We start from the raw sequence: 27,607 nt of genomic DNA on the forward strand, positions 1-27,607 counted from the left end.
CAGTTGCTGTCCTGCTCTGGTTGACCGCTGTCCTTTTACAATGCAAGGCCGACATTGTCACATCTTCCGTTTTTTCAAAAGAAGCCAGGAAACATAATTTTTAAATGCATTTTCCAATTTATGAATATTGGTGATAACTAATTGAAAGTTTTTAAAACATTGAATGTGTCCAGTGAAACATGGGGCCCAGATTCGGTTTGCATATGAGTTTGCATTCTTTGCTTTACAACAGCAAAGAGGAGGTAAAGCCGTGGTGGGCTTCCTTTCCCAGATCTACATATCAAGCTTTGCCAGAATTGCAAAGCAGGGATCTGTGCTTTGTTTGTTTCTAGTTCTTCCACACAGCCGGCTCTTTTCTGAATGTCCTTCATTGCCGTTGTTTTGCACACAGAAGATTTTATTTAGATATAGATTATGTTTTGGCAGGCGTTCCTGTGTTCCCAATTATGCTGATGAATGAAAAGATGTTACCAAATATTCCACCTGCTTAGAATCACAGAACATCAGAACTGGAAGGGCCCTTTAGAGATCATATTGTCCAGCATTTTTCAAACGTTTATTTTTAGCTGAGGACCAATTAAAAAAAATATCCTGCTCAACACAGAAATTGGATGAAAGCCAAGCTATTCTAATTGAAGTCGAGTGGGGGGCCCAGAGCCCATTATAATGGGCCTCTCCTGAGCTCCCATGTAGACCCCTGTGGATTTTCTGGGGAGAAATCCTGAAGTACTTCAGAGAATAGTTTGAAGCTACAGGTCTGGTCCAACCCACCATTTTACCAATGAGGAAACTAAGGCACAGAGAGACAAAGAGGTGTGTACGAGATCCTGGAGTGGGTTAGAGTTAGATTCAGGACAAGTACCCTGGCACGAGTGTTTGTCCAGAAGCATCACAAACTTCTTGATGTATTCAAGTACCTGTAGGATGAATTAATGTAATTAAAAGATATACTTGTTAGGGTTTGGGGGTTGCAAGAAAGAGATGCTGACTGTGGCTGCCTTAATCAGGGAAGGTACTTATGGGAAGGGGAAGGGGAAATGGGCTACGAAGGGTAGGGCCAGAGACACTCAAGGATCCACGACAGGTGGTGTGACATTGCCTTCAGAATGTTCCATCCCAGCATCACTCTGCTAAAGGTCCAGTCTCCAGGGGACACCATTCTATTGGCCTTCCTTGGCTGACCTCTCCATCAAAGCCCCCACCAAGCCTACATCCATCAAGGGAGGCAGAATTTCCCAAAGTAAAACGTTCATGGAGTTATGAGAGGTCAAACAAAGGCACAGATGTCCACAGCAGAAAACAAAAAGTAAAGGATGCTGCTGGCAAGGATGGCGGAGGCTCCAAGGAAGAGGAAGGTATATCAGCCTGAAGGGGTTTTCCTGCTGCTAATTAGTTACATGGCTGCCCTCTCTTTGCCTATCTCCTTCAGGGATAAGGGGAGGCAGAGTGAATGGATGGTTCCCCATCCCCACCCTACTCGGCGTTCTGCCAGATGATGTCATTAGCACACTTTCTCTAACGTGCTAATGAGGTTAATCTACTAATCCACACCAGGACTAAGCACTGTGTACATGAGGGCCCAGTGTAGTGAGAACACTGCCTTGGGTAATGATGGGTTTTAAAGTGCAATTCGTGGAATATCCAAGACAGAGTGAAACTTAGAAGCCATCTGTAGCAGACGAGGCTGAGTGCCCACACAACAGCCATTCCATCCTTCTTCCTGGCTAAGTGATCCCTGATTTTTTTTTTTTCATGGTCACAATTTGCTCAGTTAACAATGACTTATAGCAGGTGATGGCCATGTGACCCCACTCGAGCCAGTGAGAATCAGAAGAAATAAACTTCCTGGGGCTTCAGGAAAACATTTTTTTCCCAATTAAAGTAAAAGGAAGGGGGACAAATTCAATGAGCACAACACATTTTTTGCCCATAGTCTTTCCCCCTCTTCCTTTCTGGGAAACAGTAAGATGCCTGGAGGTGTGGTAGCCAACTTGAAGCCATGAAGACAAGAGTCACACCCTAAGGATGGAGGAGCAGATCTGGACTGACCATCTCTGGCTTCTTGTTAAGGAAGAAAACTAAAGCAGAACTTATTCAGTTTAGCCGTGGTGATCAGATTTCTGCTACATCCCTATCTGATACATACATCATCTAATTCAATGCCTTGATTTTACAGGTGAGGTCACTGAGGCCCAGAGAGGCACAAGGACATTCCCAAGGTCAACAACAAATCAGTGGCTCAGCCGAGGCAGAAGAGCCAGACTCTTGACCTCAAGTCCAATGTTCTTACTAATAATTTGTTTCAGAACATGCAGATTACTTTCCAAGAGTATGAAATAGCCAACTGCGTTTTTCAAAGACTGCTGATAATAAGTAAATCATAATGCATGTGAAGTTTTAAACTTTGTTTTAATGCCCAGTGCAGTCAGGGCATCATCACCATGATCGTCAGTATCATCATCTTTTCCTCATCAGGAGAGATTTGAGCAACCCTGTGATTATAAGATAGCTAATTGCAAAGATAATCTCAGGCTGGAAGATTATTCAGGGAAAAGTCTAGACATCTGTGTGTGTGTGTGTGTGAGAGAGAGCGTGAGCGTGCTTTTGTGAGACAGGGTACATGCAGGGAGGTCTTTATGGAGAGAAGGACCATATGTTGGTACTAGGACCCAGCCACTAAAGGGTTAATGCCATTTGAGTCTTTGAATCCTGGGATGATGCCAAATATAATGTACTTTTCCTGATAACGTAGCATCTTAACATTTGATTTCTGCTTAGAGTGAAGCAACGCACGTTTTGCCAAAATAACTGTACTTAACCATCCCACGTTCACTTGGGTTAATGCCGGTCTGCTGTGTTAACAGTCTTCATGGGAAAGTGAGACAAATTCCAGCGGCTGGCATCATGGCCTCACACGTGGGGAAGTCACTCCCGGCAGAGCTGTGAGAGCAACTGCACCGTTACTTTTTAAGCATCTGTGGGGTGCCCAGCTTGGTGCTAAGCTCCAGGGAAGGGCGGGAGAGTTGGGAAAGTATAAGGCACAGTCCCTGCCCTGCCTGGAAGAGCCTACCATCCAGCTCTGAGAGTAGAACAAACTAAGAGTTTAAAGAACAAAGTAAGAGCGTGTTCTTTAATGTGAAATGTGTGGTGGAGACTCAGGAGTTCAGGCAAACAGGAGGAGGAGGATGGCTCTTTTGAGTAAATGGCTCTTGAATTAGACCCCAGGGTGGTCAGAACTGAAACAGAGGGGAACGGGGGAGGGGCAACTATTCCAGGAGAGCAACCAGCCTAAGCAAGCTTGGCTTCTTAGGGTTGGGCAGAAGCTGCTGGGAAGAAATAGGAAATGGGATTAGAAAGGCATCCATCCATCCACCCATTCATTGATTCATTTAACAACAAATATTGAGCACTGTGATAGGCAGAATAATAGCTTCCCAAAAATGTCCAAGTCCTAACCCCCAGAACCTGTGTATAAGTGACCTTACATGGCAAAGTAGACTTTTTAGGTGTAATTAAGGATCTTGAAGATGGTAAGAGTATCCTGGAATATCCACATGGACCCAGTGCAATTACAGTGTCCTTATAAGTCAGGAAAGGAGGCAGGGGAGTCGGAGAAAGATTAGAAAAAGCAACACCATTGGCTTGAAGATGGAGGAAGGGGCCATGAACCAGGGAATGTGGGCGACCTCTAGAAGCTGGAGAAGGGAAGGAAACAATTTCCTCCTTAGACCCTCCAGAAAGAACTCAGCCCTGAGTTCTTAGCCCAGCGAAACCCATTTCAGACTTCTGACCTCCAGAAGCATAAGATTAATCTGTGCTGCATTAAGCCACCGTCTGTGGTGATTTATAATAGCAGCGACAGAAAATGAAGACAAGTACCCTGTAAGTGCCAGGCACTATGCCTGTAGCTGAGGCTACAACTGAAAACAGTTGTAGTTAGAGACATAGCCCCCAACCTCAGGGACTTTGCACTGAATAGTAACAAACTAATTGCAGAGCTATTTAATTATGGTTGCAAGGGGACGTAGCTGTAGAGCAGAAGCTGGGGGCGTCCAGAGAGTGTGTAAAGAGCTCCTGCCTAGTGAGTGAGCTGAGGGGGACTTGAGGAACGGGGAGAACCCTGAGCTCCAAAGCAGTGCTGTCCTAAGGAACTAGCATGTGAGCCACCTGTCTAAATTCAAATTCTCTAGTGTCCAAATTTTTTTTTAAAGTATTTAAAAAGCAGTGGAATTCGTGTTAACAATATGTTTTATTGAACCCCATATTCCAAAGTGTTATCATTTCAACATGTAACCAATATAAAACATTACTGAGATATGTTACCTCTTTTTGGTTTGTTTTCCAGAACTCTTTTCTTGGAAATCTAGTGGGTTTTTTTCACACTTACAGCACATCTCAGCTCGGAGTAGCCTTATTTCAAGTGCTCAAAGACACATGTAACCAAGTAGCTTCCATACTGGATAGAGAACGAGTAAGATTTACTTGTGGAGGCGGTGGTGATAGGATTCAGGGTGGTGATGGGGTCAGGGAGAGGGAGGGAAGAGCATGGTGGGCAGAAGGGCGCAGTGTGCAGGCCTGAGGAGGGGGAAGCAGGGCGAACCGGAGGAACAGGAGGCAAGCCAGTGGAGGGAGGCTGGGGTATGGAGACGGAGCATCGGGCCAAATGGGCCTGCAAAGCAATGGGACCCATGGAAGGACTGTAAGCTGTGGACCAACATAATCAGACTGGGGCTTTTCAAACATCTTTGAGAACAGATAAGAACATGTTTCGATAGGATAGAGAAGGGTTTAGAGGGTGGTGAATGTCAGCCATGGGAGATAAGATACGTCCAATCCGACCTTCCTCCCATGCCAGCGCTTTACTCTAGAGGTGAACAAACAAACTGACTGGACTGAGAAGTTCCATGAAAAGCCCCATGGGGCTCCATGAGGTCGGACCCGGTGTTCTCACGTTGCTTTTTCCAGAACCCACCCTAGGCTGAGCTTGTACTGCTCAGCGTCATCAAAATCAGCACCGACACTTCCTGAGCCTTTCTAATGAGCCAGACCCCGTACAAAGCCCTTTGTTTTAAGCTTCTCAACAATTCTTCCAGACAGGGATTATGATTATTATCTCCATTTAACAGATGAGGTAACAGAGGCTCAGGGACATTAAGTGACAGGCACAAAGTCACACGGCCTGGAGCGGCAGTAGGGGGACTTGACCCAGGTTATCAGGCTCAGAGATTCTACAGGGCCCGGAGGGAAGCCGGGGCCGGGCACGTTCTGGGTAACGAGGAGAAAAACAACCGCCTGTCTTAGAGCAGTGCTGGGAGGGAGATTTTTCCAAGCCTGGGAAGGTGGAGCAGAGATCTGTGTTCTTTCTTCCTCTTTTGAAGTGAATGAGTGGTCTTTCCTGAGCAGCCCGGCTTTATTTCAGAGTCCCCAAGAGGCTTGCGGGACGCTGAAATCCAGGGGGTGGTAACTTGCCCTCATCCCATTCATTTCAGGGTCTGTGCCAGCCCTGGCAGGGCCTCACGCTCTCAGCTCGAGTGCCCCTGGTGCCCTGTCAGCCCCCTGAGGTGAGCGACTTGCCCACCTTTCATTCTCAGCCTGGTTCATGGGATTGTCTCCTCCCTTCCTTTTTCCTTTTTTCTTTCTTTGTTTCTTTTTTGCCAGGTCGCCTTCTTAGTGCCCTCAAACCCTTGGCCTGCAATCTCACGGTCTCTTCCTGAGAGGTGTTATAGACAAGGCCATCGCACAGACTGGAAACTGAGGCCGGAGAGCACAGGGGACTGCTTTCCACCCGCACACCTAAGCTCTTCCCTGTGCTCTCATTACCACCAGATCCTTTCCTGAAGCCTGTGTAACTCGGCATTTGGATTTATCCTGCTGGCTTATAGGCACTTTGTATCTGTTCCCAGTGAGAGTCAGCTTCCATTATGTGAAAAAGACCCTCTCGCCCATTCCCTTCCTTCCCTTTTTTTGAAAACAGCAGCAGACGTGTCCCTCGAATGAGGAATTTTTTTTTTTTTTTTCCCAAATGAGTTTGCATTCACTTAGCCACAAATATGTTCTCCGTGTTTGTGTGCATGTGTGGGCATCTATGATTATAAAGGCACACATTCAGATTACTTGAACACGAAATCCAATGCGCTGAAATTCCATTTTTGATGTAAATGAATAAACTTTCTTTCTGGAGCATTGTAAGTGCCGTTGAAATCACACTGCCTTTAGGGAGCAGCATCTTTCTCTCCTCTTTCCCTATTCTTCCAAACATCTCTTCCACTGAATGCAGGTCCAAAGTGTCTAAGAAGTCCCTGGTCTATGGCATGTCCACTCTTTATTTTAAACCATCTTAAATCTATCCTTATCAGACCCAATGCCCTCCAGTATTCTAAAGGCCTTTGTTGTATAAGCAATTTCTCCATTCCATGTGGCTTATCTGACAGTTTCTCATTTACCCTCTACTTATTATTGCAGTCGACTTTGAATTTTAAAACTCCACTGAGGGTTTAAAGGATCTTGAAGGACTAAATCAGAAACCTAGATTAGCAGTTACTATAAACCTTCAGGAAAGCTCGTTTTTTTTTTCCCCTTTTTTTCTGTTTGGATCAATGTGAAGGACAATCCAAATACATCCTATAATGAAGCTGATATCCTGGTTAAGTGTCTTTATGTCTCACTCAGCTCTCTGCCAGCCGTCATCATTTCATTCTCACTAGCCGAAGATATTCCGAGGATGATGCCTTTTTTATCCGAATTCTGGGGAAATACTCACTCCAACCTTAAGCCTCATTTAGGCTGAATTAAAATTCATTTTCTTGCCGCCTTCCCGCTTGGCTCCTTTTCTCAGCTTTATTCGAAAGCCGCGGCGCCAGGCTGTGCACCGTACCGCCTGAGTTTCTGCACCCCAGGAGCTCTCTCCCCGAGGCGGAGACCACCAGTGTGCATCCTGACAATGGGGAAAACCAGGATGGGCTTCTTAGGTTCTGAAACTCAGGAAAAGAAAGACGCGGCTGCTGATGAAACACCTGGGTGTCAGCTCAGTGATAGGGTTGCTGGGATAGCCTTGCCCATGCTGCCTAGGAAATCCCCGCAACTCTTAAGTGCCCCTCTCTTTTCCCCTCCACTGCCACATCTAATGTGTGTATTCTGAGGAGTCTGATCCGTCCTGCTCAACAAGGCTGCCCTTCACGGTTCGTTTTGGCCAAACGTGACAGCAGCAATAGCTAACACTATTTGAAGTGTGCCACGTGCCAAGCACCGTCCAGGGTGCTTGATAAATAATAATTCATTTATTCTTCACAACAACCCTATGAAATAAATGCTGTTATTCTCTCCCGTTACAGAGGAGGACACGGAGGCCTCAAGGCGTCAACTTGCCCAACATCACATAGCTAGTTGATGGCAGAATCCATTTACATAATTCGGGCAATCTACATCCAGAATCAGTGCCCTTAACCACTGGGCCACACTACCCCTCCCTCTCGGTGCTGATTCTCCCGGGCTCTGGGCTAAGTATACACAGACATATTTTCACATGGTCTTCTCAACAGGTGGGCATTGTGATTGCATTTTTATAAGACACATATCCAAGTCACATAGCCAGTGAGTGTAGGAGCTAGACAAATTTATTTCCTCATTCAGCAGACATTTACTGAGGATCTAATGTGTTCTATGCTCAGTGCTGCAGATACAACAATAAGAACAGACATGATCTCTACTCCCACAAAGCTCTCTGTGGGGGAGGCAGACATTTATCAAATGAAGCCATCATTGCCAAGTTGACTAAGAAGACAGACCACCAACCAGTGCAGTATCTGACGTAGCTGGCAGTGGGGTGGGCATGCAGTAGGGCTTTTCTCAGCCTATCCATCCATGAGAAGCCAGGTGGTAATGGGCAGATGTTGGGGAAAAGGCAGGGGAAAATATTACCAACAAAGGAGCCGTGTGTGCACGGGTCTGGCAGTGAAGAAACAAGGTGAGCTTGTGACAGTGGAACCAGGCCAGTGTGGCAAGAATGCCAAGAGCCAGGGGAGGGGACGCAGGAATGTCTTGAAATGAGGCTGAAGAAACAAGAACTTGTAGTTTATCTGACCGTAAGCGATGTTTTAATTCCCGCTATTACACTGACCATACTTTTATAGCAGGTTCTTGGCAGCAAAGTTTGCTTTTCTTGTTTTCATGAAACAGTTGGTAAAAGCATGTTTTCCAAATCTCAGAAACACGGCTTGTGTTGCAGACAGACATAATTTCAAGTATCCCTCTGATTTGCCATCACTAGCATATTCCGTCAGGGCCCTATTTGCAAAGGAGATGATGCAGGTGAAAACCCTTATAAACAGCGACGTGCTTTCCACACGCCTGGGTTATTATCCTTAACAACAGAGCTTGTTTTGGAAGATGCACACGTCTCTTACAAGAGTGGATGTACGTAAAGTGTCCAAAATGGTGCCTGGATCCCGGTAAACAACTGTATCAGTGTTAACTATTGCTTTTACAATTTTGCCTCCCTTTTTTTCTTTCCCCAGGCATGGTCTGAGAACCTGTGCATCATGAAAACTGTCTCATGGGTCCATGTCCCTCTTCTCTTTCAGGCCAGAACAAAATCTGCTTCATCCCAGGCATGGTGGGACCTATATTAGAGATGACACTTATCCCTGAGGCTGAGCTCCGGAAAGCCACCATCCCAATCTTCTTCGACATGATGCTCTGTGAATATCAAAGGAGTGGGGATTTCAAAAAGGTAAAAAATGAGGCTGGAAACTCATGCCAGCATCCCTAATCCTCAGCCCATTTTTCCATAATGATATCCTTGTTCCGTCTGCCTGGACTTCATTCAGAGGCTTGACGGTAGGCTGGGGACTTTTATTCTTGTACCCTGAATGAGCTGGCAGATCGGATTTGGTCAGTATTCTATCACACTTTCCTGCCTGAGGCCGAGATTAAAATGCACTTTCTTGCTGTGTATCAGCGTGGACCCTTTCTCAACAGGAAATAGTAAGGATTCTATTTCTGTACCGAAGAGCCCCCTCAAGGTGTGTCCAAAGGCCCCCTCCCTCCCACCTGCCCCAACGGGACACCCACCTCTGTCCAGCACTTCTGCTTCTGGGATGACTCGGAAGATCTGAATAGCTGAGAGAGAGCCTACCCCGCCAAGTGTCAGACTTGGCCATGCGTCAGGGTTGACAGCAAGTAGAGCCCAAGGCCCATACGTAGGGAGGCCCCGCAGATCTGCCGCGGGGATGGAATGGGAGGCTTTCCCCAGCATGTAGGGAGTGAGCCACCTGTGTCAAACGCGAGGGCCACTGACCAAGCATTGAAAATCCCGTCAAACTGGAAGGATAAGGACCATTTTCTGGGCCCAGTCACTCCAGATGCTTCTGCCAGTGGAATGAGCACAGGTTTCCACACAGGTTCCTGGCAACATTCAGTCGTCACTCCCAGTTTAGGAAGGTGTGTCTAAGTCCTGCCAAGTTTGCCTTAGCGGTACCTCCAGGTCTCGCCCTCCTGTCCGCTCAGCCCCCTTCTCACCTGGTGCTCCGCCTAACTGGGCTCCGTGCCCTCTCTCCGGCCTTGCCGCATTTCTGCCTCTCATTCTATACCACGTCTGGCCGCCAAGCGGTTTTCCTTAAAACAGGTACCTAAGTGCCTTCTAAAAGGCAGCAGATTCCAAAGTGCTTTTCCTTAAAATCCTTGCAGACCTTACCCTCCCATTGTTCACTGGTTCTCTAATCCTCACCAAATAAAGCCCGAACCCTGTCTCCTGCATTCCAGGCCCTCCTTGCTCTGGCCTTCCATCAAATGTTCCAGCCACTTCCTCCAACTCCTTCCTCCCCCTCACCTGTTCTCCAGGCAACCCCCAACCCCCACCCCCACCAGCTCACCTGAATTGCGTTGCCTTGGTGAGCATCCTCCTTCATGTTTCCTCTTCCTCGGGTTCTCTGCCACATTCACAGTCCTTCCTGCCAACATCGTCTACACTCCTACCAATCCTGCAAAGCCCACTCCAACGCTCATCCTTTAAGAGATCTTTGCCCTCTATTTCTATGTCACTCCAGCTGTCTGAGGTATCCTTATTATACACTGCCTTGCACTAAACTCATTTCTGCATCTTCCTCATCTTCATGTCATAAAAGTGATGATGATGATGGTGACAATGACTGCCATTAACCGGGCGTTTACTCTGTATCAAGCACTGTAAATAACTTCCGTACAGTAGTTCATGGGATGAACTTTTTATTACAACCCTGTGAGGTAGGCAGCATTACCACCCAATTTTAAGATGGAAGTGCTGAGGCTTAGAGAGGTGAAGTCACACATCAAGAAAGAGGCAGAGCAGAGGTTGCAATACACAGATCACTACAATCTCAAGCCCAGGCTGTGCCCACCGCACCGTCCAGCCACTGGCCTCATCGCAGTAAGTGCTGGCTGAATGAAAGAACGAGTGGCATCCTTTCGAGCAGTGCCTTCTCAAAAAATGTTCCGTGGAGCTCTAATCCCACCAGATGCTCTATGGAAGAGGGTTTCGAGGTTAAATACCTTGGGAAGCCCCTGCGTGCCATAACCCCTGTTGGAGACTTCCAGTACACACTAACTCAGTAGCCAAGGCACTGAGCTGTTCCACAGTAAACAGACCTGTTGAATTTCTCAAATTTATTTCTTGAAGAAACATCTATTGGATGTGCCAATCACTTTGGAAAAGGTGGTTCTAAGAGGAAAGAGACTAGTTAGCTGTGATGATCTCAGTGTGAGAGGGTGTGCGGGTGTGCTCCCCGCCCAGGGACTGGTGGGAGCTCTCTAGTCCCAGGAAGGCTGGTGACCAGCTGCCCCCCTGCAAGGAGCCTGTAAAGAAATCAGGTGAGGAGTTCAGATGGAGAAAGACACCATATCCAACCAGCTGGGGTGGGGGAGTAGAAGCCGCAGCCCTGGATCGAGTGTTTGATGGTTGTCTGGAATCTGCTGCCTTTTAAGGGGGAGGAAAAGTCTGTGAAGCTTGGGAACCTGTGAAGGGCACAGTACATGGGATGAAGGGCATCGTGCTTCCCCTCAGGCCAGCACTTCCCGCAGTGGTATGGGCACCAGCTGGCTCAGAAGATGTCCTGGGAGCAGGTGTGCAAAAGATACACTCCCAGTACTGATGGTATACAATGTCCGAAGGAGAAGCGCACCCAGGTCCTTTCTGGATTACAACCTGACAGTTGTGTTTGGTAGCCTCATGTCTTCCGAGGCTTGCCTGTTGTGTGATTTTCCTGCCCTAATGGATTCCCTTATTGAGGCATCCCTGTGGCATGCACCCACCTATTCCCCATGAATGGGGTCATCCCCGGGCTCCTCGCTCCAGGCATGTGTTCATCGTCAGCTCCTTCCCCAGTTGCTTCTCTTCATTGCTACCTTATCAAAAGGGATGGGACAGTCAGGCTGACTAATGCGGCAGCTTCCCACGTGAACGCAAGCTGCATGCTTGGTGGGAGCCCAGTTGTGGGATGAGCAGACCCAGGTGTTACCGCTTGGTTCGGAGTAAGCAGCCATGGACGGTGTCCCCAGGAAAGGGAGGAAGCATGGCCCCCATGAGCCCCAAGCTGCCCTGATGGCCAGATCCAGAATGAACCGCAGAACTGGGGTTTGAGACCCAGCAGGCCTCGTGTGCAAGCTGGTATTAGTGCACGATGCCAAACGATGAGATAAGGGAAGAACCACATGCCCAGAAGACGACAGGGTTCCCTTTCTAAAATGTGGGTTTTAATGGAAATAGCAGAGCTCACAGGAGAACTTAGCAGGGCCTTTGCTCCTGGCTCACACCGGGCCCTCTGGCCTGATACCCAATGTCTTGTAGTTCCTTTGCTGTCATCCCTTTGCTGGGCTCTTCCTTTGATTTCTTCGCCTGAAGAATCCTAGTCCTCCTTCGGCTGAGACCTCACATTCTGGGAAAGCCTTTCCTGCTTCTCGGGGCAGTGGAGCATCTGGATACAAGAGACCACGATTTGTTCCAGCAGGACGAGCATGGACAGAACTGGGACAGGAAGAGGGTCGACTCTGAGTGGCTGGGGCGGGGAGAAGGAAGCTCCAGGGCAGTCTCTCTGCTATAAGTTTCTTATGCAACCTCATCGCCAGATTTCCCTCCCTCCCCCTCTAGCCCCAATTAAATGCCCGATGCATTTGACTGACAGCCGTTACCCCTCAGGAGTACATCACTTCACCCCAGACCGTCTCTGTCTTTAACTGGGACTGGATTTCATGTCCCTGGTACACTCCATGATTCCCGTGGTGGGGCTGTGGACAGCAAGAGGGGCCTTGAGTTGGCCGCGCTGTGGCTGGCGTGGCCATGCCCCAGTTAAAGTGAAATGCATCTAGTCCTACCTGCGTGGAGCTCAGGCATGTCACCTGCGCCCCATAGCATGACAACCTGCTCATAGGTCTGCCTCCATCACAAGACTGTGAGCTCCTCTTTGAGGGCCAAAGCGGTTCCCTCAGGCCTGAACTCCCAGCACCTGTCAAGTGCCTGACGTGAATGTGACGTGAACCATGTCAACGTTCTCAGTATGAATGGAGGCATTTAGACCTCCATCCCACCACTGCCTTGGTACAGAGAGGAACATTCCAGTAAATGTTTTTATAATGTAGGATAATGAGGGTGGCTGACCACTGCCTGAGTAACCCCATAGGAGGCTGGGTAGACCAGCTGTCTTGCTGGCCAAGTCTTTGTGGAGGGAGGGACTGTGGGCTTTCTAGATGATGTTGGTGGGAAGGAATGGAGGTCCTGGGATGTAGAGAGGAAGTAGGGGGGTTACCTATGAGGCAGATTGTAGAACAGGATTAGGTACTAATCAGCAGGAGGGTCTCAGCTCTCAGCAGGCAGGAGATCCAGAGAGAATCCCTTTCTCAGAGAAGGAAGAGATAATAGCATTTGACAGCAGCACTTAAAACAGTGCCTGGAACACAGCAGGAACTCAATAATTGCTTGTTGAATGAATTAATGGACAAAGATATCAGTTTGGCAGATTCCACTGAGACTGAGTGTTGGCATGGAGTGGATTGGTGATTCAAATGGCTTAGAACATAATGTGGAAAAGTGCAAATCAATTCACTAAATATGTACTGAGCACCTACTGTCTTCTGGACACTGTGCTTTGGAGTCAGATAGACTTGCTGCTTATGAGCTGAATAAATTTGGGTAGGTTATTTAACCTTTCTCAGTCTCAGTTTTTCATCCATAAAATGTGTATTATAATACCATCATAGGTTCCCAAACTCAAGCTCCATGGGTGATGAAATGAAACAGGAAGAGATGAGATAACTCAAAGAAAATTAGGAAGCTGCACCAACTTGCATCGGCATCCCTCCTCACATGACACTATCTCCTCCAGCTTCCTCCCATGTCGGCTTCCACCCACCCCAGGACAACCAGCATTTAGTTAACAAAGGAGACCACAGGCTGACTTACTGGTGCCAGTTTCATCTTTGTTATCTCTCTGCCATCCTGGCCTGTCACACTATCTCTGCCCCCTCCCGTGTCATAGTCAGCACTTTACCTTTTTTATTTTTTAAAGGAATTTTGCCTTTTTTTAAAATTTTTAAATTTATTTATTTATTTTATTTTTGACTGTATTGGGTCTTCGTTTCTGTGTGAGGGCTTTCTCTAGTTGCGGCAAGTGGGGGCCACTCCTCATCGCGGTACGTGGGCCTCTCACTATCGCGGCCTCTCTTGTTGCGGAGCACAGGCTCCAGACACGCAGGCTCAGTAATTGTGGCTCATGGGGCCAGCTGCTCCGCGGCATGTGGGATCTTCCCAGACCAGGGCTCGAACCCATGTCCCCTGCGTTGGCAGGCAGATTCTCAACCACTGCGCCACCAGGGAAGCCCAGCACTTTACCTTTGAAGGTAGCTGAGGAAGAGCTCTTGACCCCTAAATTTCACACTTCGGAGGGGCCCGGCTCCTATCAAAGAAATGTTCTAGGCAAACAAGATGATGAAAATAGCCAAGAGGTTCTAAAGCAGTCAAGAGAGGCAGAGGAAACAGTGCAGGGAAGGCATGATGCAAATGTGAGGCCCACGTGATGTCATTCTGCTGCAGCAGGAGGTCTGGACTCCTAGAGCTCACCCCCGTTTTCCTGAGTGTTTAAGATGGCTCCTGGGCCCTGCGGCATGTGACTTTCGTGAAAGTAACCTGAGGATGCTCCTTAACAAATATCCCTCTTGCAGGGGTTGGGGAAGGAGTCAGTGATGTGATGCAGTCTCGTAGTGTGGATGAAATGGGATTAATCTGGAGAAGCCAGAGCTGCGCCCTAAGCTCTGCTTAGTGACAGTGTTGGGGGGTACGGCCTGTCATGCTGACATAACGTAGTGTATGTCTGGGAGCGCATGGGACCCTTGGGAGTACCCTAAGTCAAGCCCCTCCATCCTTTGAAACCCAAGACAAAGGTCCCACTTTGCCTGTTTCCTGATTTACGAATGAGGCTGATGATATCCATTTCCCTTGACCGTTGTAATATGATGCTAATGAAGAGGACAGTGTCAACAATGTCACGATGATGATTGCTAACATATGAAGCACTTGCTATGTGCTAAGCGCCAGGCCAGGCCTTTCACATGTGTTTTCCCATTAACTTCTCGCCCCAGCACTATAAAGTCGGTGCTGTTTTAAATTTCCATTTAATAGATGAGAAAACTCAGCCTCCGAGAGGCTTATTAACTTGCCCAACATCACATGGTGGGGAAAACAGTCAGAGCAAGACTCAAACTAAGTCTGTTTGTTGTCAAAGCCTGTGGTCATAGCCACTCGTGAGCAGAGCACAGCACTGGCCCCAGCAGCCCAAAGGGCCAGAGTCTACCCTGGGACATGCTTGACTGAGGCCTTCCCTCTCTAACCCACTCCGGAGGAGGGTTCAGGCATGGCTGGCGTCATCAGCTCTGCACATTCCTGGAACCCTGTAATTCCCCTCCCTGTGGGCTCTTTTGTGACCCTGAGACAAGTGCTTATTTAGCCCATCCACTTCTTGGCTCTAAAGGAAAGTTCATCTCATGAGGAAGAATCGTGCCAGCATTTACCATTGAACAATTTGGACAAAAAAGCTGGTTTTCTCCCCCCAGAACTGCTTTCCAGTAACATTCAGCAGTAATAACAATAACATTAGCAGCAATCATAAGATGACAGGCAAACAAACCCAGGGCATACTTGAGCCTACGCACTCCCCTAGTGCTTTATAAATAAAATTTCCCCAGCCCTCCTAACTACCCCATGAGGTAGGTACCACTGGTATTCCTATAATATTGATCAGGATCAACAAACTATGGCCCCAGGCCGAATCTGTCCTGCCACCTGTTTTTGTAAATAAAGTTTTACTGGACTGGAGTCATGCCAATTTGTTTTTGTATTGGCTACGGCTGTTTTGGTGCTGTAACAGCAGAGGTGAGTCGTTGTGACAGAGACTGACCCACGACGCCTAAAATATTTACTATCTGGCCCTTAAAGAAAATGTCTACTGAGCCCTGATATAAACTGTGACACTGAGGATTAGAAAGACCTACTAGCTTTCCCAAGATGGTGGAGGGGATGGAGGAGACATTTAAAGCCAGTGCTTATTTCCCCCAACCGTGGCCTAACGTCAGCACCTACTCTTGTAGTCCCTTGGCTCTATTTCTTCCTGCCCTAGGCTTGACACAGTACACATGTCTAATCATGCTAGCCCCCAGTCCCCGACTTTGGATGACGCTTGACATGTTTAACAAAATGCATCATGTAAGGGGCATGATTCACGTGTAGAGTGGCAGCCCAGACCCTCGCCATATTGGCCTCTGTCTAGGTCTCCGTTCTGATTTCCATCCTTTCTTGCTTGAACTCTCTGCTCCAGCTGAACGCTCTCCTCATTTTTCTCCACATTCCAAGCTCCACACCTTTGCTCAGTCCATCCACCCCCCCGACACACACACACATAGAATGCCTTTCCTTTTCCTATTTATCACAATCCTACCCATCTTTCCAGGCCTGTGTATCTCCTTCCATAAATCTTCCTGAACCGTGGAAACTCACAGGAAATTCTCTCTCAGCACAAGCTTCTGGTCCTTACCTTTGGCCCTTAGCCCACAAACGTGAGGGAACAACGGCCCCACAGATGATATGTGAAGCAGAGGGAAAGTGAATCTGGTCTCTGCCTTCCATCACCGAAAGATTCCAGCCAACTCGACTGGGCTTGATCCTTTGTGCACTGGAAAGAGCCTGCCAGAATGTCTCTGCCATTCATCTGAGACTTCAGACAAGCCACTTAAACTCTCTGGGCCTCTGTTTCATCTCTAATAATAACTGACACTTACTGAGGGTGGTGCTAAGCAGGGGCTGGCTGTTTTTCGTGCATTATAGCATTTAAAGGTGATCCTTGACTTCCAGACCTCATGGAGTTATTGTGAGGACTGAGGGTAAAGGGGCTGAGTTAGGATCCAGGAGCGCCCAAGGGCTCCCTGGACCTTGTTGAGCTTTGCCAAGAACCTCCCTCCCTTCTCTAAGTGCCAGTTTCTTATCTACTGGTAAGAAGGGAGATGGGTGGACTGCATGATTTGGATGGACTCATCAAGGCATGATATTAAAACAGTATACAAGCCATTTGTGCATTACAGCCATGTAAGAGAGTCAACAAATGGCTCTTCAGAATGTTGAACTCAACTGGGTGAAGTGCTTCTTGACATTGAAAGTAGGAAGACAAAATACTCTCTGGCTTCAGTGCTACAAGATTTGCTGTGTAGGTGCATACTTACTTTCAGGTCACTTAGCTAGTCTGATCTCTGACCATTACAGTTGTCACCAGACTTGACTCTCTGAGGCATTAATTCATATAAATATGACAGCTTCAGTTATGGCTGGATTCAGGACCTCAAAAATGGCACCAGGTTTCAGTCTCTCTCCATCCCTTCCTCTCTGCTTTCCACTACATTGGTGTCATTCTCAGGCAGCCTCTTTCATTGTGGTCCTCTCCAGCAGCCCCGGGCTTAAAACCTTCCATCTTCAAGTTAAGCAGAAAGACTGCTTTTTCCTAAGAGTGTCAACAAAACCTCAGATTTCAGTCTCACTGGCTTGATCTGGGCCTTCATTGTAGGATCTGGATAATGAAAGATACTGATCAGGAGCTTGGCCTGTGTCATGTACCCACACCTAGAGCTAGGGAGGTATGGTCAGCCCACCTGAGTCTCACAAACTGAAATTAGGGTTGATGTGATTACCAAAGTATAGAGAAAGGAATGCTAGGCAGGCAGAAATAATAGCTGTTCATGACAACATGCCGTTCCCTGAAGATCAGTGCTCTGTCACATCCCTCAGTGCCTTTGCACATGTTATACCCTCTGCTAGGAATGCCCTTTCTCTTTCCATTCTCCTGCAAAATTTCAAGATAAACTTGAGAACAAGGTCAAATGACATGGGCTGTGAGCCTTCCCTGTAGACTCTCCTCTCTCTCTCTCCTATGCCCATCTCTCTGCTCCAGCACTTACCATCTATGGCTCTTCTCCACTCTCCGGGAACTGCTAAAAGGCAAATGTAGTATCCTGTTCCATTTTGCATTCCCAGTGCTCAGCACTGAACCTGGGAGATGATATATGCTCCCTAAGCTTTGGTTAAAAAAATGAATTGACTAATTTCAGTATTCAGCCTTCTAATGTTATTGTTGATTTTTTCATCTCCTGCTTCTTCAGTTTGAAAATGAAATCATCCTCAAGCTGGACCACGAGGTGGAAGGGGGCCGAGGGGACGAGCAGTACATGCAGCTGCTGGAGTCAATGTAAGTTCAGTGCCCAGCATGGGAGGAGCCGGGAAGGTGGGCCCGAGGCCGGAGGGCTTAGGACTCCAGGGGGCTCCAGTGGCTCTGTCCTCCCCTGGAGATAGGCTCATGGGTATGGGAGAGGCTCCATTTTTGGAAGAAATCTCACATCTCTCTCTGCAGTGGCTGTTTCTTTGATATCGATGGGACGGGTCAGATAAAAAGAAACTTTGCTGTGTTGGAGAGGGAAATAATCCACCAAAATGTTCACTCTTGTTATCTCTTAGCTGTGGAATAATTTTTGCTGTCTTTTCCTTTTTTCTTTCTCAATCTTTGACAGATATTGGTCACAACCAACATTTATGGAAACCATGCTAAGTGCTCTCCCTGTATTGTCTCATTTAGTTGCATTTTCTCTGTGTGATCCCATTTCACATAGGTGGCCCCCAAAGCTCAGGGAAATGTCTTGTCCGAGGAAACTAGGCCAAGCTAGTCAAGTGGACAAGCTGGGACTGAACCCAGCTCTGCTGGGCTCCAGCGCACAGGCCTGGTGAGGCAGTGGGCAGTGGGTAGCACCCAGGAGCACTGGCCTTGGACTCAGGACACTGTGTTGTTTTAACAGCTCAATGAGATATAATTCACATACCATATAGTTTACCTAAAGTGTACAGTTCAATGGCTTTCAGTATATTCACAGAGCTGTGCAACCATTACCACGGTCAATTGTAGAACATTTTTGTTACCTCCCGAAAGAAAGCCCATACCCCTTAGCCATCATCCCCTCCCCTTCTCTGGGGTTTCTATGGATGTGTCTATTCTGGACATTACATACAAATAGAATCATACGGTACATGGTCCTTTGTGACTGGCTTCTTTCTCATGACATGTTCTCAGGGTTCACCCGTGCTGTAACACGTGTCAGTATTTCACTTCTTTTCATTGCCGAATAATATTTCACTGTTTGGAAACACCCCATTTTGTTTATTCATTCATCAGCGGTTGGATTTTTAGACTGTCTCCACTTGGGGCTATCAGGAATGATGCTACTTTGAGCGTTCATATACACATTTTTGTGTGGACACATGTTTACAGTCCTCCTGGGTGTATAACTAGGAGTGGAATTGCTGGGTCGTATGGCAACTCTGTATGTAACCTTTTGAGGAACCATCAGACTGTTTTCCAAAGTGACTATACCAGTTACCTTCCTACCAGCAATGTACAAGGGTTCCAATTTCTCCACATCCTTCTGAGCACTTGTTAGTATCCATCTTACTGATTATAGCCATCCTATAATCGGTGTGAAATGAAATCTCATTGTCACTTCAGTTTGCATTTCCTACATGGCTAATGACGTTGAGCATCTTTTCATGTGCATATTGGCCATTAGTATATCGTTGGAGGAAGTCACTGGATTTCCATCTTGATTCCAGCACTTAGCAGCTGCACGACTTTGGACCAATCGTGCACCATCGTTGGCTTCAGTGTGCCCATCTGTAAAATGGGGATAATAAGCCTCCTGTGGTTATACTGAAGAGTGAATAACTATAAAACATGTGCACACAGCAGGTAGAAGCTCAGGAAATGTCCTTTGATCCCTCACCTAACTCCCAGTTTCTGTCTCTGACACCATGATAAGAGTGAGGACTTCTCCCAAGGTTCAGGAATGTGACTCATACATCCCAAATTCCCTCTTTTTTTTTTTTTTTGCGGTACGCGGGCCTCTCACTGTTGTGACCTCTCCTGTTGCGGAGCACAGGCTCCGGATGCGCAGGCTCAGCGGCCATGGCTCACGGGCCCAGCCGCTCCGCGGCATGTGGGGTCTTCCCGGACCGGGGCACGAACCCGTGTCCCCTGCATCGGCAGGCGGACTCTCAACCACTGCACCACCAGGGAAGCCCCCAAATTCCCTCTTAATTGTAGATTCCCTGATTTGTATGATTCTCTGATATATATCTGATCTTGAATTCTTTCCCCAGTCCTCTTGGAATATTGTAACTTTAACAACAAAAGCAGACTGAAGGTCTTTCTCTGACCCTCACAATGACCCTCTCTCCCCTGCCCAGCGGGCAGAGCCCCGTGGACAGAGTTGAGTCCCAGGCAGCACCGTCCCAGCTGCCCTCGCCCCCTCCTGTCAGTGTGCACAGCCATCACTAAACACCTAGAAAGCGAAGGCCACTGGGCTAGCGGAGCAACCCCTCATCGGTTCCTCGGGTAGGTATCGAGACTGATTGTCCAGTGGGGAGATGACGTTGTGCCTGAGTTAATGTTTTTCGTAAAGTGCAAGAAAGGAAGCATCTAAATATCGACCAGAAGTGAGGCCAGGGCTGGCGCTGGCAGTTTCCATTTTTATAAGCGGATGGGGCCCTGCGGCCAGTCTTCAGATGATCAGCCGGATTTTCAAAGCCTTCCTGAGCGATTATTTATAAAAGGAGTCCTTAGAGGTCAAGGAAATTAAAACACAGCTCATTATTTTCCTCCTGAAACAGAGGCGTGGATGATTTTTGCCAAACTAATCAAGCCCAGCCTGAAGAGTCAGGACCCCATCAGGACATCCAGGGGCCAAGTCCCTGCACCTTCCTTCCTTTTGACTTTCTGAGCCTCAGTTTCCTTATCTGCAAATTGGGGATAAAAATACCACCCAACTCCTAGAGTTTTTATTGAGAAGAAACAAGACACATCATGAAAAGTGCTAGGCACAGTTTGTGACACCTTGTAGGTAACCTGGAAACAGTAGATATTATTATCATTGATCAGGTGGATATCGATGTGATTATTTGAAGCCATGAGCTTACCTATCATTCCTCTTCCAGACTAGTGAACCTCAGCTCCTCTAACCCTTCTTCCCAGCCCCTCATTCAGGGCCTCCACTGATCCATAGGGCCCACTCTGGGCAGACACAGTTCTGTGGGCACATGGCTTGGTAACTGGATGGTGTTTTTTTGAATCGAGCAGGGCTTCCCTTCTGGTGGCAGCTGAAGCCCTGCATCGAGGCACAAGGGTTAGGGCATGAAGTGGTGCTGCATTTCAGTATTCATGTGCTCTCAGGCAGTGCACAGCCTTACACAGCATCCCGCCCCTCCCCATCCTTAGAGCTCTCCTTGGAGCCCACTCGCATTAGTCCACATCTGTCTTAAAGTGAGTGTCCCATACTGAATGGAGTAATGAGACACATTCTACCCTCCTGTATTCCATCTGCCTGGGAATATTTCTAAAAGTGGCATGGGGGCTGGAAGCCTGAAAGGGACAGAGAAGGTGCATTCTGGGGCCCAGATCCCCCTCAGACCAGTTCAGTTGAAAGGGGACCTGTCATAAGAAGCACACAATACATAGTTTTTAAAGGAATAAATGAAAAGTCCAGATCCATAAGCACTGACAAAGGTGTGGGTCAGGGCTCTCTCCCTCTGAAGGCCTCCCATACTGAATGCAGGTCTATTGGAGGGAGGTGTGAGCTCCCTCCAGCCCCCACCAAGGCAGGAGCATAGATGCGGAGTGGCCAGTGTTCCGCCATCCCTCCTTCCACCGAGTGAGGGACTATTATTGCATCACTTCGAGAGTCTCCTAACTCTATCATTGCCACTTCCATTCCATTTTTGGGCTCAAAGGAGAGGACCTTGGCAGTTTGGCAGGATGGAGATTACAACTCAGCCCCATGGGCCTCGAGCCTAGCCTACAAATTGAGGGTGATAACAATGCCTACCTCAAGAAGATTATGTGAGTGTTAAACAAGATAATCAGTAAAACCAGCTTAGCACAACATCTGGAACACAGGTACTCAATAAATGATAGTATCATGTATTACAGTTAGTTTTTATTTCTATATCCACTTCCACTGCTAGACGGTGAACTCCTGGAGGTCAGTGAATTGCTAGTTCTGAGATCTCTGAATCCCTAGTTCCCAGAAGAGTACATGTTGAGTGCACAGATAGATAGATAGATAGATGGTGGACGGATGGGTGATTTCAAACCAATCTGCCCATCTACCTCTCCAACCCTAGACCATATGAGCACTTTTCTTACCTTATGGCTAAAAAATAGATTAAGAAAGCCAAGACTTTGTTTTTCTAAACACTTGCCTCTCAAAGGACCAACCATATAGCATCACCTGGGAGCTTATTAAAATGTAGAATCTCAGGCCTTACCCCAAACCTGCTGAATCAGAATCAATGAACGCAGTGCCCAGGTGATTCCCAAGCACACTGAAGTCTGCAAAGCAGCAGACAAAGCCAATTGTTCTTAATATTGGCTGTACATTGGAATCACCTGGAGAACTGAAAAAAATAAAATACTGCTTCCTGGCTCCCATCCCCAAAGATACAAAGACATTGACCTAGAGTGGAGATTGAGCTTCGGAAAAGCTCCCCTTGTGATTCTACCATGCGACCAGGGCAGACAGCCACTGGTCTGGCCATGCTCAGGCCCTCAGATGCCTTCTACCTGGGAGGCTGTGAGAAATCACACCCCAAACACTGGGACAAAGTTTCATTGCATTGTCATTAAGACGGAAAGCAAGGCTGGAAGTGACCATCCTAGAAGGAGTTAGGCACAGCTGATGACTGAGCCAGACAGGCCTAAATCACAGGGCAATTTCCACCTCTCCTTGAGAGCCGGGAACAGGTGCTTCTCCCATGGCGAAGATGGATTTGTCTGATCACAGCCACAGTTTGAGACATCGCGTCCTTGCAGCATGGCTTGGCTTCTGGGCAGAATGACCCTCCAGAGTCCTTGCCTTCCTCACCTCCCGCCTCTTAGGAGCTCTTGGGACTTATAAACTGCTATAACTGCTATGGGCAGAGTAGGCAGAAACAGACGTAGCCTGGGAAATGCTTGTCTACTCAAGATGCTTGGGAGCACACCACAATGTTTCTCTGCGGAAAATACTGACCCGTGATCGTCTTGATTCCCAAGGTCACCACTGACTATCGGAATGATGCTGGGAAGGACATTTAACTTCTCTGGGCCTTGATTACCTCATCTGCAAAATGAGGGGAATAATTTTTACTTACCAGAATGACTGTGATCATTTCTTTAGAAAAAGTGATTAGACAATGTCTGGTGGAGAATAAGTGATTAACAAGTAGTCACTAACCAAAATTTTAATCCATCTGTCTCTCCCTACCTCTCCTGTGGGCTGCTTGAGGGTAGGCATGATTCTTTTTATATTTCTTTTTTTTTTTTTTAATATCTTTCTCCCCATCCCCACCCTACACAATGCCTGGAATAGTGCCTAGCAACTGATAAGTACTTAAGGAATGTCACTGTTTTAATTTTTGTTTTTAAAATTTAGAATATTATTATTACAACAAATGTAAATTGTTCAAATACTATATGCACATTTCAGTTGAAAAATGAACATTGTCCTCCTCTATTCCCCCACCTAGACCCCTTGTCAGAAGCAACATGCATTTAGTTTGGTGTTTATCCTTCCTGACCATATCTGTCACATTCATAAACACACAGAGACACATAAAAGTAGACACACAGGGGCTTCCCTGGCGGTGCAGTGGTTAAGAATCCGCCTGCCAATGCAGGGGACACGGGTTCGATCCTTGGTCTGGGAAGATCCCACATGCCATGGAGCAACTACTGAGCCTGTGCTCTAGAGCCCGCGAGCCACAGCTACTGAAGCCTGCTCGCCTAGAGCCTGTGCTCCACAACAAGAGAAGCCCCTGCTCGCCACAACTGGAGAAAGCCCGCGTGCAGCAATGAAGACCCAACACTGCCAAAAATAAATAAATAAATAAAAATTTTAAAAAGTAAACATGAACTTTCACTCACATATAGCATTTGGTGGTTGAGAGCATATGCTGGAGCCAGACTGTTGTTATTTACCAACTGTGTGACCTTGGACAAGTTAGTTGACCTCTCTGTGCATTAATTTCCCCATCTGCAAACATCTTATTTCATAAGACTGTGATGGGAGATTAAATGAGGTAAAATTTGTAAGACGTTTAGAATAATGCCTGGGACGTGGTAGGTTCTTTGTGAGTTGGTTAAATAGAACATAAGTATTGTTCTGAGACTCACTTTTCTCAACTATACATTTTTTACAGAGCTTTTTGTTTCAGAACATTGATCTCATACTTTTTAATGACTTCATAGAGTCACATTTTGTGAATATGCAAAATGGACATTTAAGATAGTTCTAACTATTTAGTTCTAACTATTTCACTATTAGACACAATTTGTACCTACTGTAAATATATCCTTACATACTTCTGGGATTATCTCTGTAAAATAGATTCCCCAAAGTAGAATTATTGGATCAAAGGATATGTACTTTTACAATTTTTACAGATATTGTGAAAATCGCTGCCCCAAAAAGTTGTACTGATTTACTCCCAATGTGGGGTCTGTAAAGGTGGCCATTTCTTCACACCATTGCCTGCACTAGAAATTTATCTTTATTTTTTCTCATTTTGATGGTGGGGAAAAAGTTACTTTCTACACCATATGGGCAAATAAGTGTATAAATGAGTTAAGTGATTGAATAAAGGAACAAAATGAGCCAATGAACCAGGGGAACTTGGATACACCGGTTTGTTTGGCTTGTTCTCCACCCTTCCCGAGCCCCGCCCCCGACTCGCCGCCCCGCCCCCAACCCCCGACCCCGAGCACGGTCTTTCTCCCTTGGCCTCGAGCTCACAGCCCTCCCGTCTTTGCCGCAGCCTGATGGAGTGTGCTGCAGAACACCCAACTATCTCCAAGTCCGTGGAGAACTTTGTGAACCTGGTCAAAGGCCTCCTGGAGAAGCTGCTGGATTACCGGGGCGTGATGACGGACGAGAGCAAAGACAACCGCATGAGCTGCACTGTGAACCTGCTGGTATGTGCGCGGCTCTCCCCATTTTGGGTCAGATCGGAGTCTTGGGAGCAGGTCTGGCTTTAGGTTCCACTATGGCTCTGGATAGGGAAGCAGCACTAAGGGCTTTAGAAGTCGGACAAACGTGAGAGTGTCCTTGCCCTGACATCCGCTAGCTCTGCGTCTTGAAGTCAGTCATTTCACGTTCCCTGTGCCTCAGTTTATCATACATATTAAATGGGAATGACTATAGTTGGCTCTCCCTATCCAGGGGTTCGGCATTTGCTGATCCAACTAGAGATTGAAAATAATCAGGAAAAAAAATTCCACAAAGTTCCAAAAAGCAAAGCTTGAATTTGCCTCATGCTGGCCACTATTTACATAGCATTTACATTGGATTTACAGCTCTTTACATAGCATTTACATTGTTTAAGTAATTATAAGTAATCTAGAGGTGATTTAAAGTATATGGATGTGCGTAGGTTATATGCAAATTCTACGCCATTGTATTTAAGGCACTTGAGCATTCTCAGACTTTGGTGTCTGTGGGGGTCCTGGGACCAATCCCCTGCAGCTGTCAGGGGATGACAGTATTTCCTTTAGCATTTAACACACAAAGAAGGAAGGTGGCAGTATAAAGAAGTTAAGAGTATGAGTTTTAGAGTCATATAGGCTATGGGTTCTCATCCTACCTCTGATAATTAATAGACTACACAAGTCAAGAAAGTTTTCTGAAGGTTTAGTTTTCTTATCTGTTCCATGGTGAAAATAATAGTACCTATTTCATAGGTTGCGCAGTCCTGACCCATGGTTAAATGCTCACTGTGTGTTTGTTTCCTTCTCTTACAGAACGAAGTAATACTGATAACTAGTATTTATAGAAAATTACTATGGGATAGGCTAACCAGAGCAGCTAGTCCCAAACCCAGACTCTTCACCCCTGTGCCACACGACCTGCCATTGGCCAGCTCCCAAATAGTCTCCCTTCAGATGTACTGTGATGTGGTTATGAGACAGCTAGTAGCAGCCACAGTGCTTCATACTCACCATGCCAGCCCACCCTAAAGTGGTTAAAATGAATAAAGTTGACCAAAAGACCATGTGGCATCTATCACATCAATCCCCCCTGCCATTGCCAGTGTTCCAGAAATATAAATCCTGTCCCCATAGTTCTGTTGTGTGTCTTCTGTTTACCCTAAGTGGACTCTTTTATTTTTTAATTCTATAGTTAAAATACACTTCCTCTTAAGTGATTTGAAAATGACTAACATATCTGTAATGAATGCTGAAGTCATTACAATTCAGCAACATTATGTTAAAGTGTATTATTATTTATTTTTTTGAATTTTATTTTTTTATACAGCAGGTTCTCATTAGTGATCCATTTTATACATATTAGTGTATACATGTCAATCCCAATCTCCCAATTCATCACACCACCACCAACAACCCCTGCCACTTTCCCCGCTTGGTGTCCGTACGTTTGTTCTCTACATCTGTGTCTCCTCAATGTCTGCCCTGCAAACCGGTTCATCTGTACCATTTTTCTAGGTTCCCTAAGTGGACTCTTTTTAAACAGCCCAGATATTGCCATTGATTTTCTGAAATGCTAAGGGGGGTTTAAAACTCCTGATTACAGCAGAAAGGAATTCATTGCTAATGACTCCACAAGGCCCAATTTACATAAAGAGCACCAGGAAGAGGGGTTTTCCAGGAGTTTAGCAGTTTCTCTCTCTGGAGAGGTAGAAGTTGGTTGAAGAAACTGACCTTCAACTGTCAGAATCTGACCTGGGAGAAAGTTGGGACAGGCAGGTCTATAAGCAGTTAGACTCTGCTAGATTTTGGTGTGTGGCTTAAACATGGTATCAGGGAGAAGAAGAGGATGGGGTGGGTGTGTCTGGAGGTCTAGTATGGCTCTGCCACCCACTGACTATGCTCTGCAACAGCTGGAACACATCACCTCGCCCTCTCGGAGCCTCAGGTGCACATGGATGCATTGAATTAAACCTGGGTTTTCTCAAAGTGTGCCTCAAGGATGGGGTCCCGACCTCCTGGCTCAAAATCTGTAAGGACTTGTTTTAAAATGCACAGGATTCCAGGACAACTACTGGTCTACATGAGCCCTGAGCTGGAATAGGTATTGCCAGGCTTAAATGTTTTTGACTGTGGAATCTCAGCATAACTTCTGAGAGTTCTGCACTATCAGAAGTTATGATCTGTTGTCATCACTGGGATCTGTTGTGATTACTATTACTCTATTGCTATTACTCTGATTCCAACTCAGTTCTGCCTGAGTGCACGGTCTGGGCTTTCAAAGATCAAGCTGGGCTGCCTTTCATAGTAGACTTCGTCAAAGTAAACGGCCTCAATCTTGGCATCCCTCAGTGCAGCCAATAGCTGGATTGCACCCCCCGATGTGTTGGCTGACATACTTCCTCTGTCCCTTTATAGTCTAAGGATCAGGGAAGTGACTTTCAAGGCAGAATGAGCTGTTTGATGCATTCAGGAAAGTAAATTTCTTGCTCCCACCTCGCCCAGGTAGTACATAGCAGTCTCCTCTCACCTTCATCACATTGCCTTCCACCCCTGCGGCTCTGCAAAGAAAAATCCTCATCACTGTTTTTCCTCCCTTATCTAGAATTTCTACAAAGATAATAATCGGGAAGAGATGTACATAAGGTAAGATTTTTGTTTTCTAAAACCCAGACCTGCTGTGTCACTCTCCTGCTCAATATCCATCGATGGCTCCCCGCTGCCTTCAGCATAGAGTTTAAGCATATCTTGTTGACACTCAGACCCTCTTTGTTCTGATTCCTATCCATCTCCCCAGATTCAACTCCTTCCATCTCCTACAATCAGCCCCCCAAATCCACTTGGAGTTCTCTGACCTGCCATGCTGTTTTGCTGTGGATTGAGCTGGTGAATTGCACTTGCGTTTGTTACAAGATTGGCATGCGGAGCCCTAGTCCAGGGTTGGTAGTTAGAACATCCGCCAGTCCAGCTCTGAAGGGAAAAAAATACCAAGATGTATGATGCCCGCTTCTTTGTAGGCATTTAAAAGATATGTATTTGCACATCATATG

At 46.7% G+C, this 27,607-nt stretch overlaps 1 protein-coding gene across 1 annotated transcript in view; it reads left to right on the top strand.

Annotated features, from left to right (window-relative positions):
- The window catches only part of DOCK2 (dedicator of cytokinesis 2), a 425,761-nt gene that overhangs the window by 356,281 nt on the left and 41,873 nt on the right, over nt 1-27,607 (top strand). Inside the window, exons 34-37 of the mRNA XM_065873738.1 lie at nt 8,580-8,728; nt 17,662-17,747; nt 24,392-24,548; nt 27,163-27,203. Of these exons, the coding sequence (XP_065729810.1) occupies nt 8,580-8,728; nt 17,662-17,747; nt 24,392-24,548; nt 27,163-27,203 (433 nt within the window). The remainder of the gene's footprint in view (nt 1-8,579; nt 8,729-17,661; nt 17,748-24,391; nt 24,549-27,162; nt 27,204-27,607) is intronic.

Source organism: Phocoena phocoena, chromosome 3 (assembly GCF_963924675.1).
Source record: "Phocoena phocoena chromosome 3, mPhoPho1.1, whole genome shotgun sequence".
Taxonomy (NCBI): domain Eukaryota; kingdom Metazoa; phylum Chordata; class Mammalia; order Artiodactyla; family Phocoenidae; genus Phocoena; species Phocoena phocoena.